The sequence below is a fragment of the Desmodus rotundus genome, chromosome 10 (assembly GCF_022682495.2).
Source record: "Desmodus rotundus isolate HL8 chromosome 10, HLdesRot8A.1, whole genome shotgun sequence".
NCBI lineage: Eukaryota > Metazoa > Chordata > Mammalia > Chiroptera > Phyllostomidae > Desmodus > Desmodus rotundus.
The window spans coordinates 45572492-45589672 of record NC_071396.1 but is presented as its reverse complement, the minus strand read 5'-3'; the positions used below and the strand labels follow the sequence as shown (position 1 = coordinate 45589672).

The following is a 17181-nucleotide window of genomic DNA, read 5'->3' as shown; positions in this document are numbered from 1 at the left end:
ACCGAAGTGTGTTATCAAAAGCCACGAATGTCCTCAGGCCCCTAAAGCCTGCCCCGCGCCACCTTGTCATCACCCACAAAGGTTAACCGCTTCCCCAACTTCTAAAAGCAGAGCCTTGCCTTAAAGTCACTTCTAACATTCCCTCCTCTTCCAGGTACCAACACCTGCCATTCCCCCCTTCACCTGGCTCATCCCCTCGAACAGGAGTTATTTTTGAAGTCCCGCTGCCTCCAACTTCCCCCACACTCCGCTCATTCTGTATACATCACAGCTTCCCTGAAACACCGTCACCCTCAGGCTAAAGGCTCGGAATGGCCCAGTGCCCACCCCAGACACCAAACTCTCAGCCCTACCACCTGACAGCTGCCTGCAAAAACCACTTGAGCTGTGTGAAGACTCTCAAAGGCCACTGGTCGAATGCCTCTGCGTGAATGCTCACGAGCCCCATGGGAACCCTCAAAGTTCTTTTTTTCGTCGTCACCTGAGGACATGCTTATTGATTTTAGAGAGGGGAACGGAGCAAGAGGGAAACATTGATCGGCTGCCTCTTGCAGGTGCACTGACTGGGGACCAAACCCACAACCCAGGTGTGTGCCCTCATTGGGAACCGAACCTGTGACCTTTAGGTTTACAGGATGACGCTCTAACCAGGCTGGGCTCCAAGTTCTTCACATGGAGCTGAAGCTGCCCCATTGCAAAACCTTCACACAGACCCTGGCTTTGCCTGTAACACCTTCTTCCCCAGGGACACTGGTACCACTTCTGGATAAACAGGGCTGTTACCTTCCTGGTGACCCCAGGACCCCTGGAAGTGGCTATGCTTTGGATGGCGGCTACCTGGCTGGTCCCAGGCTTCCCACTCACCCCACCAGGTCCCCACTCCTCCCCCATGGACGGAGACCCCAGGGAAATCTGACCGCTCTGCACACACGTCTGTGAAGGTGCCTGGCACAGGCCGGCTTGGTAGGCCCTGGCAGGTGAGCTCCTAGCACCAGAGGACAAGGACCGTTCAGAGCAGGACTCAGAAGGGAGGCCCTGGGCCCCTCCCTCTCCAGGCCCCATGCCTTGTACAGCTAAGGTCTGTTCTGAGTTTCATTCCCTTCCAACACTCACCCCACCCCACACACACCGACTCACACCACCCACAGTGGCGGCAACTGTTAGCAGCACACTGGGCTGTGCCCTCCTCCAATGGGCAGGCGTCCATCCCAGCGCTGACCCTTATGGGGCCACAAGCCACCCTGTGCTACACTTTCCAAGTAAGGTCCGGTCACAGCAACAAGGTGAGGACGCCTGCATCAGAGGAGCACAGAGAAGGAGCTTCTCCCCAGTTGAGTGCCGTGTGCCTCCCCTGTTCAGACTCAAGGCTGGCGGGTTAAAGACCAGGGCGGAGCCAAGAGGACTCCCGGCTCGGAAGGTTTTCACTGCATGCACCACCCCCCAACCCCCACACGCTCTCTATGAAATTAAGGAAACCATTCCTTTGAGTGTAAGACAGGTTTCTTTTATTAATTTTTCCTAAACTTGTGTCATGTTTACTGAATGTTTTTCTTAGTGTAAGAATGTGACCTGGGGCTTTAACAAACCAGTCTGGATAACGCAACCTGGACAAATGCTTGTGTGCACAGAAGTCACGGATTATCACACTCTGGCCCGGCCTCCATGTATATCCAATTGGTCTTAACTCCCGTCTGAACAGAGAGCAAGCAGACCACATGACCTTATTTCTAGTTTAAACTTGAACCTTCAAATTCTCCCGCATCCCAACACCCACACCCTCCCCCCACAAAAAGAAAGTATTAGAAATAGCTGTTAAGGACTGAGTCAGTTGCGTAAGAACTGGCTTAACCCTACAGCCAGCGCTCCACAGCAGCTACTGGCCCCCACGGGCCAGCTGGACCCTTGAAGTACAACAGGTAGGGAGTGGGTGGAGGAGGCTCAAAGAACAGGGCCAGGTCCTGGCTGTCCCGCATGCTTTTGCACCAGAGTACACACACCTGCACCTTCCTTCTCTCTAAGCAATGTTTCTCTGTAGCGCTTTAGAGGTTGTAACGCCCTAAAATTTTTCAGTGCACAGATGGGCAGAAACTTATTCTAAATGCACAAGGTATGATCACAACATAAGCCAAAATTAACAGAGAGGCACTCTGTTATACAGAAAATAATTATTGCAAAGATCAAAAACATAACCAACACAGCTTATAACAGTTTCTAAGGCAAGTAAGTACCAGCTCTGGCCTCTAATATTGGCTTCCCGCTGAGTTTCCAAACCACCTCACTCCTGCCAACGCTGCCCCCTAAAGGGCAGTCACCCGCAGTGCTTCTGCGCTCCCGACACTGGCGCTGCCGGAGGGAGGTGTTGCTCTCATCCAGCACCATTCTTTAACACTGATTTCAGACGCATCCAGGGTAACCCAGTGTATCTTAGTTTTCTGTGTGATCTGTCAGCTGTTAACACGTACAAAGTTGGCAGATTCATGGCAGGTATTAACACAACACACAAGTGACTGTGAATGAGCTTTAAAAAAACAAACAAAAACAAACTCTGGTCCTGGGACCCCAAGATATACCTCGAATTTACAGAACATCTCTCAGCCGGACACAGGCCAGGACGCGAATCTGTACACCATAATGAACACGAATCAACTCCTCGGGTAAATTTATCATGCCTGTGTCAGCGAAACGTACTTTCAGAACACACTTCCCTGGGAAGGGCCTCCAGGTCTAAAATACTCAGCAACAGCTTGCTCCAGGTGAGGGGCCTGTTTTCCCAGGGGCAGCACATGGCACCTGTAATGGGAGCTCCTTTACTGGGGGTGGGGGGTGGGGGGGCAGAGGCTAAGAACAGGGTGGGAGCGGAAGTGGAAACGCACCCGGAAGCAGCCCAGAGCATGCCTGTGCTGTGCTGTCAGCCCATGCCACGCCACGCTCTGGCCCCCAGGAAGAGGGAGGCCCCACCCCACACCAGGCGGGGGACTCCGTGGCAATCCCCACCACGAACTTCTGAAGCACAGTTACGGCTCCTGCCGTTTCTATCCTAACAAGCAATCTGCTTGACAGCAGGTATAGTTAGTTTCTGCTGTAGCTCAACTTCCCCAAACTTGTCTTTGTAAAAGCATGATTTAAACATAAAAGGAGTGAAGCATAAGCTCAGTAAGACTAACTGGACTTCTAAATAGTACCATTATGAAAAAGACAGAATGCACTTAATTTCTGTACCTAACTATTTAGAAGTCGAAATGCTCCATACATTACCTATATCCCTTCCCCCAAAATCCCCTAAAAACTACGAAATGTCCAGTATCGGATTGCTCTCGATGTTTAGAACAAAGCTGACAACTTAAAGCTTTATAATAGTCTGTTTTAATATAAACAACTGTCGGAATCAATCAATGTCCATCTCAGGAAGCTTCTTGTCCGAATCCGGAGGCACAGCCGAGTCTGGGCCCTGCCCGGCGGCCTGCGGGCCTGGGCTGTCTCCTTGTCCATCCACCGGTCCGTTCTGCTCGGCATTATTCTGCTCCTCTTTTGGAGGTTCCACTTTGGGTTTGGGCTTTGAAATTATAGGGTTACAGATACTCATCAGCTCCTAGAATGGTGGAAGAAAAAATTGTGCTTTTTTATAAAATAACAAATTTTACATGGAACACAAACCCCAAGTCCACCCTCTCCCACCCAATCCCCGAATTAGAAGCTAAGATGCAGTAATGAAGTTCCCTCCTAAATGTCCTTTAAGGACTATTAGTAAGAAATAACAAGGCTGACAAGAAGAGACTATTTAAAATGCAAAGCCATTAAATACCTTAATTTTAGCTTCGATGTCTTTTGTCTTGACAACTGGGTCCAGGGCCGGGCTCTGCTTGTTCTGCAGATTCAGTTTCTTGTTCATCCACTCCATGGCCTCGTTCGTGCTCTTTTCCACCTTCGCCACGTCAGCAGCCTCCAGGTGGTCGTACTGGTCCTCCTGCAAGCAGCCGTCACAACGAGACGGTGTCAGAGGAGGGTGGCTTCCCTGCCCAAGTGTCGTCTAGTGCTTCAGCTTTCCAAGAAGTTACAATCTTTCCAGAGTAGAGCACACTCACCCTCACGACCTAAACTAATGCTCAATTCCTTAGAAATCCAAGAAAGGAAAACTCGATTTCTTACATAGATTTAAAGGTCAAAACATTAAAGTTCCAATTAGAAGGCCTCAACAGTATAAACTGCGCACACGTTACACAAAACCTTAGGAAAACACTACGTGTCCCCAGACGCAGAGCTGAGGTCCACGCATGCTTGTCAGGAGCCCAATGGTAATAAACACAACTCTCTAGAGGGGGCCTTCAGGAAGCAAAACTTAAAAACAAACAAGGGCCTTGTTAGCACAGTCGGTAGTGCGTCAGTCTCCTAAAAAATAAAAACAAAACCAAAAAACGAGTTCAATTTCTCCCTTTCAAAGGCTCTTACACGAACAATACACATCAGGAACCGGGGGTACAGTGGAGTGGTTAGAACCCGAACTCTGGAGTCAGACCTCCGTCCAGGTCACAGCACCCCCAGCAGTCTGGGGTGTTGCTTGAGGACAGTGAAGCTTACAGAGCTGGACGCTACCGAGAACTGTCGGTACCACCATCTGCTCCGCGAGGTATGGACTTAAAGAGTAACACGTGCGTGAGGTAACGCCATGCAGCAGGAGGACATGGGTGAGCAGCAGTGTGCTGTTGAGACAGTCCTGCATCTGCGTAACAAGCCGAACCACACGCCTAATGCGTCTCAGAAAGACGGGGACAGAGCAGGTTAGGTCACCGAGGAAGCATTCACAGCAAGGAAAGGAACTTAAACGATATTGCTCAATTCCAGCCAGATCCCACCTACGGAAGAAGTGGCAAATCCCAAGGTTCTTATTAAGATTTGAAAAAATATGTATTACATTAACATCCAAAAAGAAAATATCATTAAAGAACAGTTAAAGAGAACAAGAGAATAACTACATAAATGCCTCAGAGCTTAACTCTACCAAAACAACAGCAGGGAAGAGGAGGAACAAAGATACCTTGTTTTTGAATGAGCTGATCACTTTCATATACTGCTGGATTTGTTTCCCTAGTTCTTCAAACAATTTTGGTCTTTCTTCAGATTCCTGGAATCTTAGCTTAATAGGCTGACCTAGATTCTTAAAAAAAAAGAGAACATAAAATTCTTCACAAGGCAGCTTAAACTATCAGAAAAGCACTGTTTCTCCAATTACTAAAATGGATTATAGATTAAAGCACATTCCACCTCCATGGGCAATGTAAGAAATTAAGCATGTCCCCCAGCCCACTGAAAAGCGCACACAGGGTCGGGCAAAAGTAGGGCTACAGCCGTGAACACACCCGGCGGCGTTTCTTCTCTCATTATTCTTGCTTAATCGCTGTGTGGTTCTCCATGTGAACTGTAAACCTGCTCGCGCCCCGCCCTGTGTACTCAGGTTAGGGTACACTAATGTACCTCAGTGCTGCTCCATGGGGGGCCACTTACCTACCGCCTGGGCGCCCATTCTCGAAACCCAGTGAGAGACAACCAAATACTAGGCGCCCGCTGACAGTGAACCCAAACACTAAATACGAAGTACCACTGCCAAAAAATTTTAAGCCTGAACCTTAGGAAGCCTCTAGATCTATCCATCAGTTTACCAGATGTTAAACACCTCAAAGATGAAATTCAGCAAAATCCAGACTGGGGCAAAGCCGACAGGAAATGATCTTTTTCCACTGAGTAACGATGGAAGGAGAACCACGGACATGGGGTTGAGAGACACACTGTATCAACAAAATGTGTGGGCCTCAGCCGGATCCCAACTCAAACCAACTAACAAAATAATGCGAAATAACTGGAACTTGAAAACTGACCACAGATATGGTGATGTTAAGGAAATTTTTAGGTGGGATATGGCAGAGCTTAAGGTTACATCTTCTTTTAAATACCTACTGAGATATTTTTGGAGTAAATATGCAGAACTTGCTTCAAGTAACCGAGAGGGAGAGCGAGAGCGAGAGCGAGAGCGAGCGAGAGCGAGAGAGCGAGAGCGAGAGAGCGAGAGCGAGAGCGAGAGCGAGAGCGAGAGAGAGAGCGAGAGCGAGAGCGAGAGAGAGAGAGAGAGAGAGAGAGAGCGCGCGAGCGAGCGCAGAAATGAAAAACTGGCCACGAGGTGACAGCAGTCGAAACTATTCTCTCTCCATTCATGTGATTGATGTCAATGAAAAGTAAAACAAAAACCTCAACAGAAGGACCTCGCTGGGGTCCCTTGTTTTAGTCACCACGGCCCAGTGTGACAAGAAACTTAAGTCACCCAAAGAAATGGGGAAGTCGTTGTGCACCTGCCTCCTCTCCCAGACACCCCAGCTTCAGTCAGCTCTTTGTCCTCAAGCCCTTGGCTGGACGATCAGGTTCTGTAAATACAGACCCTGCCGCTCTGCTCTACTGAGAGCCACAGCCACACCCACGACCCTGGCGGAACTGCCCCGCCTGCCTTCAGGACGGGGACACGGCTCGCTAGTCTCTGCATCTCTTGACACCAAGAAAGCACTCAGCTCCAATTCAGTAACACTTTAAGTCTAAACTCAGTGTTCAGATAAATGCTTTTGTTCCTCTAAGTTCTGAAAGTGAGAAAGTTAATGAACCGGAGCAATAAAGCATACAGTTCTTCCATCGCTTTCAGCCTGTCTTCATTACGTAACAGAATTCCTCCCAATTCTGAGATGCTCGCCTTGGCAACTACAGCATGAGTTCAGGACATTCTGCTCTCAAAAGACACTTACTTTTAACTCAGCCAATTTATCGACGTAAACCTGCTTTGGCTGGTCTTCTCCATCCTCATACAACCAGTTTTCGGTGTCTTCTAGTTTCAAGGTAAAACTGTTACGATCCTAAAGATGAAGAAAATATTGCACTTAGATCAGCTGTGATCCACCAACCCAGTGGACTTTGCTTCTGCGATCAGCTGATTCACTAAGAGTCACAGGCACAGACTGTGACACAGCGGAATTCCCTTTAAAAACACAGCGGAATTCCCTTTAAAGGACACGGAAAACAAGACTGGCCAAGTGTTGTTCTGCTTGACAGGTCCAGGGAGGTTTACTGTTCTCTCTGCTGTAAGCAACATTTGGGTGTTTTTGAAAATTTCAGAAAATTTTAGAAACTGCATTTACAAGTAAGTTAAAATACATACCAGGGAAAAGTTAGCTGGTTTGAAGAAAGACACTAGGTAAGTAACAGCGTGCCAACGGGTCTAACAGCGGTACACAGAGACTAACTGTTAGGAAACGGAACACTCCACTACCAAACATGAAACGGCACTTCGGAAAACAGTGCGCCTGAATCATCTCACTGTAGGCTACGGACGCACGCTCCCATCTAATACACTCAGAGTCGCTCCCAGGCACGTGATGGGCGGCAGCCACACGTGGCCCTTACTTACGTCCTCGCTCACGAACTTCTCGTATTCACCGCCGAGCTTGTCTCGCATCTCGTACACGTACTCTTCCACTGCGTTCTTGGCGTCGTTCCTCTCCTTCTCCAGTTTATCCTGCATGATCATCTTACCCTGCGGACAGCAGCGACCCGTCACACCCCCACACAATGGAAACCATAGCCTCTTAAATCCCAAATAATACCATCATCAGAGTAAGAAATCCTTCTTCCCCAAACCCTTTTAACTCTGCACATCATCCGAGAGAGCAGACGTGGAAGCGCCAGTCCTCAGTGAGGAATGAAGACCGAGTGAGAGCTCTGTGGGTGGGCTCAGAGAAAGGAGCCACATGGTGGGGGGCGGGGGCTGAAGGGAGGTGGAAAACGGTATAGGGAGGATAAATGGTGATGAAAAAATACAAATTAAAAAAAATTAGTAATTTTTAAAAAGAGCAACAAAACATCAAGATGTAGAAGCTGAAAAGCACAACTAGTAAGAAGAACAACTTGAGACAAGAGCTGCTATGAGCTCAAGGCCACGGCGGTATCTCTGCGGCCTCGCTGTTCCGAGGGGGCGCCAAGAAAACACATCATTCAGACGGTACAGAAGCTGAAGGCCCGTCAAACAAAACTCACGGGCAACAGGGGAAGGAACTGCCCACTAACACGGAGCTACCGCTGGTGCTACATATAACTCCTCCCACCATCAATTTCCAGGACCCGCAACCTCACACGCCCCAATCCCTAGTGACAAACACACTCACACACCCACAGGTGAGCACCACGTTCCCTAAACCAAAGCCAGAACGTCAGAATCTCATTAACAGAGATTCTAGCAACACACACATACTTCTGCAAAAATCTAACATTTTTCTCAAACTCCCAACAACCAAAAATGCTAAGTTACTAGACACAGAGCTTAAACACTCTGCCACATTAGTTGTTAGCTCATTGCTCTGAGGCAGGAAATAATCACCTCATTTTCAATATACAGGTTGAGCATCTCTCTGTCTATCTGCCATAACAGCTGGTTCTCAATCGGCAGGTCCACGGTACTGGTCTTCACTTTTGCCTTCTTGGCTTGAGGCGGCTGATCCATCTTTTTGTCTTTTGATCCAGTCTGGGAGGTCTGAAATAACAAAAATCACTAAGAATGCACACGTAAACAGACTACGTTAAATTTCTGAACGGGTCCCATTTCAAAGCTGTTCTTGCTTTTGTAGTAACCTTGTTTTTTGATGACTTAAGTAACCTAGGAGTATTCTTGTAATATCTGGGAAGTTAAAATGACGGTCAAATCCACAGGGACAGAAAGTAGGGGTGGCCACCAGGGCTGGGGAAGGAGGGATGCGGAAGTGGGAAGAGGCTGTTCAGTGGGCACAGCGTTTGAGGTTGGCAGAAAGAAAAAGCTCCGGAGAGGGTGGTACCAGTGTGAGTGTGCTTAATTAACACTGCTGAGCTGTGTACACACACGCGCGCGTGCACGCACGCACACACACACACACACACCCTCCCGTAATGCCGCAATCAACACACCACTGCGTTCTCTTTCTTCCACTCTCATCTAAACATACAGACGTGCACGTGGAGTTAAGTGCGGAGAGGGTATATGTTTTATCGGTGTTTCAGAACGCCTGTCCCCGCTTACAGTCTCCCAAGGAGGGGAGAACGCGCCACACTGTGCCCCTGCCGCAAACAGGGACCTGCTCACCCCGTCACTACAGCGCTCTTCGGGTCAGTGACCTTCATGTCGAACTGCCCGGTCATGTTCCACCCGCCCTTCTTCCGGGGTTGCAGCGGGCTTTCCCCTCAAGGGATGGACTCTTCTGGTTTTTAAATTTTGTATTATTTATCTATGCAGGTTTTCACTGTGGAATCATCCCTCTTTTTCTCTTGCGTTGCTTTTGTGCTTTGTAAGCCCTTCCTGACCCACAGATTAGAAAAATAGTCATTCAACTTGTCTTTTGGTTTAACTTTCAAATTCATCTAGAATTCAGTTTGCTCTATGCGTGAGTCCAGATTTCAAAGTCAGTCCTGACTGGGGCGCCTCAGTGGGTTGGGCACTGTCCTGCAAAGCAAGGGGTCACCAGTTTGAGTCCTGGTCAGAGCACACGCCTGGGCTGGGGGCCAGGCCCCTGGTTGGGGACGTGAGAGAGGCAACCAACTGATGTTTCTCTCCCTCTCTTTTTCTTTCCCTTCCCCTCTCTCTAAAAATAAATAAATAAAATCTTTTAAAAAATAAAAGTAAAATTTACAAAGTGGTATCAAAGTATTTCCCCACCTCCTACCCAGGTAACTTAAGTCAGTTGCTGGAATTCATGCATCACTTGCATCTCGCTCCCCTCAGGAACAGCACGCACTCTGAAAGGCACCAGGTCCCAAGCCACCTCATGGAAGGAGACTCAGCAACCACCCCCCGGAAACACCCCTCAGCTCCTTGGCATCTGGAGGAAGGAAGCGGTGATGATGGTGGGTGGTGCCTCTCCTTCCTCCGCCTCCCCCACCTTCACGCCACCCGGGACAAGGAGTGCTGCTCTCTCCCACTGCCCCTAACCCGGCCAACACCACGAAGGTTTTCCACATGGAAAACGCCTGTAATGGACTAAAGCATCTGTGAGCATAATTTCCTCTGGCCATTATTTTCTGTTTTACATTATTTACACAGCTAATGTAAAGTAATTATAATTTTTAAACTGATGTGACTATGGGTGACAGATTTAAGCCACCTTAAGGCTCTGCCAGACTTTTTTAAAATGCACAGTGAGAAATACCTAGGGTAAGAGCCTACATTGCAATGTTACAAATAGCTGGAAAGAAAAGGTGTTTTCAATGCTGACAATAAATTTAAACATGAAAACTCAAGTTAGAATACTTATTTAAATAAACGCTTAGTTAAATACATTTACATTACTTACAAAATATATGTGAATACATTAATATTTTGGGGCAAAAAAGACAAGCTCCAGAGAGTTGACTAAATTTGAAAGGACTGTCTCACATATCGGTAAAGAATGGGCAAGGTGACTCACCCACGGCCGTTCAGAGACCTGCACCTAACAATCCATCACCAGTCTACTAAAACGAGGGATGCTGGGAACTTTCTTCTCATACAGCGGCCAGAACAGATTTCAAAGACCAGCTTGCCAAGTGTACCACAAAATTTTGCTTAAAAACTCTTCAAATGCATGAAGAATTCCTCACATAACTACCTTCCAAAACGCAGTGAAAACACAGCCAGTCCCACATGTGACAACACTGTATCACGTCCCCTACCACGCAGTTCGTACCTCCATTTCTTCAGACTCGGCCTTGTTCTCTGCTGGCATCTGCTGCTGCTGCTCTTCCACGTGCGGCTCCTCTTGGTCCACTTGCATCTTCTGAAAGACAGGTCACATGGTATCAAATCCCCACTGAGTGACAGCCATCGAAGACTTAGACTCAAATTCCAGCCAGGACGCATGCCACCTACAGCACGGCCTGCCCTCCTCTCGGCTCGCAGCACCTCTGCCCACCCGAGGCAACACCGGCCCTGCTCCGCCCTCACGTAAACAAGCGCAGCTGCGGGACTGTTCTGTAAACCACAAAGTACTTTGGGCCCCAGAAGGGTAGCATTCAACACAACGTCATCGGCAGAGAGCATGAGTTTCTCCACGCTTCCTCACGAGCTAATTTCTCTCAAAAGTCTTCACTTTTCAAGCAGTTCTTAAATCAGCCTTTTCATCCTCAAAAGTGCAACCACTGCATGCATTAGGGCAGGTGGACACCTTGAGAATTCTGGTACAAGACCAAAGCCTGACAGTAATAAAAGAGAAGGGAGAAGTTTCTGACAGCCCTGACTAAGTGGCTTTCAATGCCCACAGCACCCCAGAATGACCTCAGGGGCTTTAAAACAACTGACCCCTGGGCCCTGGTACCCCAGGTGAGCTCAGACAAATCTCTGGGGATGAGACCCCAACATCTGCAGCTTTATAAAACCCCGACCTCGATGCACAGTAAGGATGAGACAACTCACGACTCCAACAAACGAATGTCAAACATATTGTGCCTGAGAAAGGTGACCAACGGAGGCTCGTGGCACTCCTCACTACCAGGACGGCCAAGGACAGAGGCTGGTGGCACTCCTCACGACCAGGACGGCCACGGACTCACGCTGACAAGCGCGCAGGCTGAAGGAGGAGCTGGTCAGCTATGCTTCTGTATGAACTCTGTGCAGACGCGCCGCTCTGCTTGTTCACCCCTGCTGGGCGAAGGGGCGCACGCAGACCCACACCCAGCAGCTTGGTCCCAATGCCCCACCCCCCACCCCGTCACTCGGTCTGTTTGCTAGAACCCCTGGCCCCTCATAAACGGTCAAAATGTCCAAATTACCTCTTCCTCCTTCGCACTCTGATCAGTTTCCATCGGCTCCTCGTTTTCCTCATACTTGTGCACTTCCACCAGGGATGCACTGGACACACTGAAAATGCCGTGGACATTGACTCGAACCTTGACTTTGACTTTTGAGCTGGAGCCATCGGACTGAGGAGTGACTTTCTGAACGGAAAACTGAGCTGTGGACATATGAGACAAGGGAGAACAGACGGTCTGAGGAGGAATTCAAACACGAACATGCACCCCAAGGCCAGGCTATGTCCACCCCTCGGAAATGGGCAGGAACACGCCCTCCCAAAGAGACAACGGGGGCGCTCAGTTTCATCACGTCGCCGTATTCCTTTCCCCTTCGCGTACAGTCCGACGCCCCTCTTGTGCCACTCAAAGCCTCAAACGTCTCTCAGCCCTCCAGACATTTTTCCTCCAGCCCTTACTCCAGCCCACCTGTTATGCTACTGCCAGACAGATCCCTAAGCAGCTGTCACGTTATCCTCTACTAAAAACCCCCAATGACTTCAGTGCTTCTGTGATTTACCGAGAACTTGTCATTTCTAGATTCAGGTACCAAACCCACACTTTGCTTATATGTTTTTTAATTCACAACTCTGCAAAGTATGAATTATCATCTTTACTTACTTTACAAATGAGAAAAATCGGAGGTTAGCTTTCCAGAGCTTCCAAGTGCCGTTCAGGATAGCCCGAACACTGCCCACGTACGGATCTGTGATTATCACGTAACTCATCGTTCCTCTCCTCAACGCTTCCAGATTAGCAACCTCGCCAAGTCTATGAAGACTCGACAATATGGCTGATGATACTGGCATCTCGGTCTCCTAGCAATTTTCTACGTTCATCTCGTAACCCCGTGTCAAGGTCAAAACTCAGTGTCCTTAACTCCTTTTAGTATCAAGCACCACATTACGCACAAGGCACGAGAATGCACATCAACCAAGAATATGCTCCCACGACAGGAGATCCAACTAAATGAGGCTCATCTTGCTGGTCTGAACCTGGCAGAAAGACCGCAGGAGGGCTGCTTGTGATCTGGAATGCCCCAAACTCAGAACTGCGCCTGCTCTGCGCTTCCCAGTCCTCCCGTGCGTGCGTGCGTGCGTGCGTGTTCAGCCCCAGCCCCTCACTCACCTATAGCAGGGTCTGGGTAGGGCAGACCCTGAGGGCAGCTGTAATAGGCCTCGAGAGTGAAAGGCTCCTTTCTGTAAAACGTGAGCACTTTAGAGAATGGCGCAGCGTGATTTTTTGAGAAGACTTCACAGTCACTGGATGGAGAAGAAAGAAAAACAACTTTAGGATTCCTGCCCATGTACTCTAGTTTTGTAACTACTGTATACTTGTATTCTTCTCATCGGGCCTCATTTCCAGCCCCTATTCTATTTATGAACACCACCTCTGATATCCATTTTAGAACAAAAGTTTCGGGGAACAAAAAAGTTTCCAAGAACAGAAAACATACACACACATTGTGTGTGTCAGTTTTTCAGAAAGGAATATATTTCAATCAGCACAAAAAGGCACTACTCATTTCAGCACGATCAGGTACAAGAAACTAAATAAAGACATATGTGTATTCTGATGACTAAGTATCACTTTGATTCATGCACTGTAACAAAATGTTACAGATTTGGAGAAGTTAAAATGGAATGTACTATTTTACTCAGACTTAACACTGAATTTAACTTTAAGTAGAAAAATAATTAATAAATGCTATTACCTTGACCCTTCTTCAGCTGGAGAATTCCATCTCAGAGATATTGGATACGGTACTACATCAGTGATAGAAAATTCTCTGACTTTGAAAGCAGGCGACAAGATTGCACACTAGAATAATAATTTTTTAAAATTTCCATTTGACATATATAAACATTATGAACTAGTATCACAAGGTTATTAAAAAAAAGACTTCAGAAAATCATCAATGGTTCTTAAATATTTACATTAACAATTTAATAGTGTCTGAACAGGCAGTTTCATAAACTTCTATCATCTGTCAAATTACCAACAGTCTAGCGGTTCCTTACCATTCTTCCATTAACGCCAACATTTAATTGGCGCACAGTGCTGCTTCACATATAGACAATAGATAATATGCCAAATGCACAGTATCCCAGGCTTTCCTCTGTTTATGTTTCTAACAAGTTGATGCATCTTATTACACGTTGTACAGTTCTTTTCTATGTATGAACACCACCTCTGATACTCATTTTAAAACCAAAGTTTCAGACTCTTACACCCCGAGGTCATCCCACGCTAACCTCTGGTTACTGGTTGGAGAGAGAACCACTGCTGTACCGTGACCGTGACCGTGACCTGGAAGTGGCTGCCGTGGAAGACAGAAAGCTCACCTGCAGCGCGCAGCCTCGAGTGACGGCTTCGTCGGCATTCAGAGTCGTACTGAGCTCTTTCCCGAAGAACTTGCTGATCTTCTCTTTCACTGCGGGGATTCGCGTCGCGCCCCCAACTATCTCCACTGCGTAAATATCTTCTTTCTTTAACTCTGTTTTGAAGTAATTAGACGTTTGCATTAAAAGAATCTAAGTTAATCATCTTCCAGTGAAATGAAAAGTGAGACAGCATCTTATCACAACAAAATAACTCAGACGTGTAACAAAACCCGCCACTCTTTCGCCCCCTCCGCAGGCGGAGGCACGCAGCGTGTGCTCTGCTCACACACGGGTGCACAGCACCTGGAACACGTGGGTTCGTTTTGATCTCAAAAATACGGGGGCAGGGTGGCACAAAAATACTGGGATTTAGGGGCTGAGAGCAGGAACACCCAATGTCCTACAATCTCCGAAAGAGTGGCCCACAACGATGTGTTAAAACATGAGTAAGTAAGCTAGCCGTAAGGAGGACAAGGCACTGGGTCACCCCTGACGCGACAGGGGGAAGAAGAGATACCGAGATCCGCTCCCAGCCACTCCAGCACCCCATCCAGAGTGTACACACCTTCCAATAACAGCGCACGCACAGCCTCCTCACCAAGGCTCCGCCGTCACTCACGTAGTAATAACCCCTAATACCACCCGAGTTTCTGGCCACAGTTTATGTAACAACACTAACCACTGTTGAGAAGGGCTATATAAAACAGCAGGCTGACGCAGTGTGGGAGACCACGCCCACTGGCCATAGTCACTGTGACCCGGGAGCCGAACCTGCCAGGCTCACAGTACTTTTCAGCCCTCGGAGACGGCTGGCAACCAAGGCAACGGCAGGCTCTACCTGCGAGTCCGTCACCGAATTTGGGAAAATTAGTAATCTCTATTCCTAAATCACACTTCCACGTAGCCCAAGACAGGAAAGCACCCTGTTGAAGTAAGTATGTGGTTGCCACACCCTCCCTCTGCTCTGTCCTTCAGCACGCAAAGACTCACGGACAGAGGAGCCCGAGGCTGCCGCCAGCACTGCAAAGGCGGTTGTTACCAACAGGGAAGAACCGAAGATCTCCGAGTCTGAGGCAGGTTTCCTGGGAAACCTTTAGACTTCCCTGGACACTATTATCAAAAGACTGCTTGGGGGAAGTGGGAGTTCCAGAGGAATCATATAAAGAAGCTTAATACGGCACTGAAGTCATCTACACAATGAAAATTTGTGTAGCTGAAAAAAGTAAAAAGAATATTTCCAAAGAGTGGGAGGTACACAAACAATTCAATCACGAAAACACTTACTGGCTTGTTCCACAACACTTCGAAGTGGTGGCTCCACTCTAGCTAAGAGATCGTCACACATCTCCAGAAACTTGCCTCTGTAAAACAACAACAGCAGGTTAGATCACAGCTCCCCTCCCGGGGAATGGACGGACAGCTATGAACGAAAAGACGCTGTAACAAGCATTGGCGAGAAGAAAAACTGGATTCCTCACACATTTCTGGTAGGAACATAAAACGCTGCAGCCACTTTGGAAAACAGTTTGGCAATTCTCCAAAACGTTAAACACAGAGTTACCCTATGACCCAGTCACTCTATTGAGTATATAGTAAGATATATTAAAAACATAACCACACAAAAATCCGCACATGAATGTATGTTCATAGTAGCATTATTCATAAACAGCCAAAACAGTGAGTACATTTGATGCACTCACAGCAAGAGAAAGAAATGAATACAACAAAAAGGGACTAATACCTGTCAGGACACGGATGAACTTTGCAAACATTACACTAGGGACAAGAAGCCAATCAAGACAAAACCCCCGCATTGTAGGACTCCGTTTACATGAAAAGCTCAGGATAGATGAATTCAGAAAGAGAGTAGATTTATGGCTATCTACGGCTGGGGGGAGAGAAGAGATAGGCATACAGCTAACGACTACAGTTCTTTTTTTCTCTTCCTTTAATTTAATGTACTTTATTCTGCAGGTCAGTTTTAGGTTTACAGAGAAATAAACAAGAAATACAGAGAGCTCCCATATGCCCCTCACCCCCGCCCAGTCCCCCACTGACACCCTGCCTTAGTGACACACTGCTAACCACTAACGAGCCAACACTGCTACAGGACGGTGCACATCAGGGTTCTCCAGGTTTTGACAAAAGTATAGTAATAAGTATCCACCGTGACAGTATCACACAGAGTAGCGCCACCGTCCTAACAATTATGGGAGCTCCATCCATTCATCTGTCCCTCCCCCACCCCCCCAAACCCTTGCCAACCACCAATCTTTCTACTATATCTCCATAGTCTTACCTTTTCCACAAAGTCGTATAGTTGAATCATGCAGGACTTAGCCTTTTCAAATGGGCTTTTTACTTAGAAATAGGCATTTAAGGTTCCTGCCTGTCTGTTCACAGCTTTACAGCTCATTTAGGGGTTCTTTATGAGGTGGTTGATATATTCTAAAATTGGGCTGGGGTGATGGCTGCACAATTCTGTGAATATGCTAAAAACCACTAAAATAATACACTTTAAAAGGGTTACTCTTATTAATTACACCTCAACAAAAAAAAATTATAGAGGTGTAGAAAATACCCACCAGAATGGCAAAACTTCAAGACCACTAATACCAGTATCGGTGAGGATGCGTAGCAACACAAACACTTACGTGTTGGCAGTAATTTAAAATGACAGTTTATTCCTAACAGCAAGTGATTCCTCAAAAAGCTAAACACAGAATTACCAGAGGACTCAGCAATTCCACTCCTAGGTGTATACCCAAAAGAACTGAGCGCAGAACAGTCAAATACTTGTTCGTGCATCATTCACGACAGATAAAAGGTGAACACACTACCCATATCCATCACGGATCGATGGAGAAACAGAAGAGTAGCCGCCGTAAGAAGCGACGAAGCACTAACATGTGCTACAGTGAACTCAGAAACCAGTGTTAAGTGAAATAAGACAGAAATAGAAGCCGACACAAACGGCGGGGGG

General features: G+C 47.5%; 1 protein-coding gene across 1 annotated transcript in view; it reads right to left on the bottom strand.

Moving 5' to 3' along the window:
• Positions 1–1482: 1482 nt before the first annotated feature.
• HSPA4 (heat shock protein family A (Hsp70) member 4) overlaps positions 1483–17181 on the bottom strand; it is a 39788-nt gene continuing 24089 nt past the window's right edge. The window contains exons 8-19 of the mRNA XM_024575133.4: positions 15483–15559; positions 14160–14311; positions 13529–13635; positions 12943–13076; positions 11797–11978; positions 10716–10805; positions 8405–8557; positions 7439–7564; positions 6780–6887; positions 5033–5152; positions 3803–3964; positions 1483–3589 (exon numbers count right to left, since the gene is read on the bottom strand). Of these exons, the coding sequence (XP_024430901.2) occupies positions 3386–3589; positions 3803–3964; positions 5033–5152; positions 6780–6887; positions 7439–7564; positions 8405–8557; positions 10716–10805; positions 11797–11978; positions 12943–13076; positions 13529–13635; positions 14160–14311; positions 15483–15559 (1615 nt within the window). The 3' untranslated portion in view covers positions 1483–3385. The remainder of the gene's footprint in view (positions 3590–3802; positions 3965–5032; positions 5153–6779; positions 6888–7438; positions 7565–8404; positions 8558–10715; positions 10806–11796; positions 11979–12942; positions 13077–13528; positions 13636–14159; positions 14312–15482; positions 15560–17181) is intronic.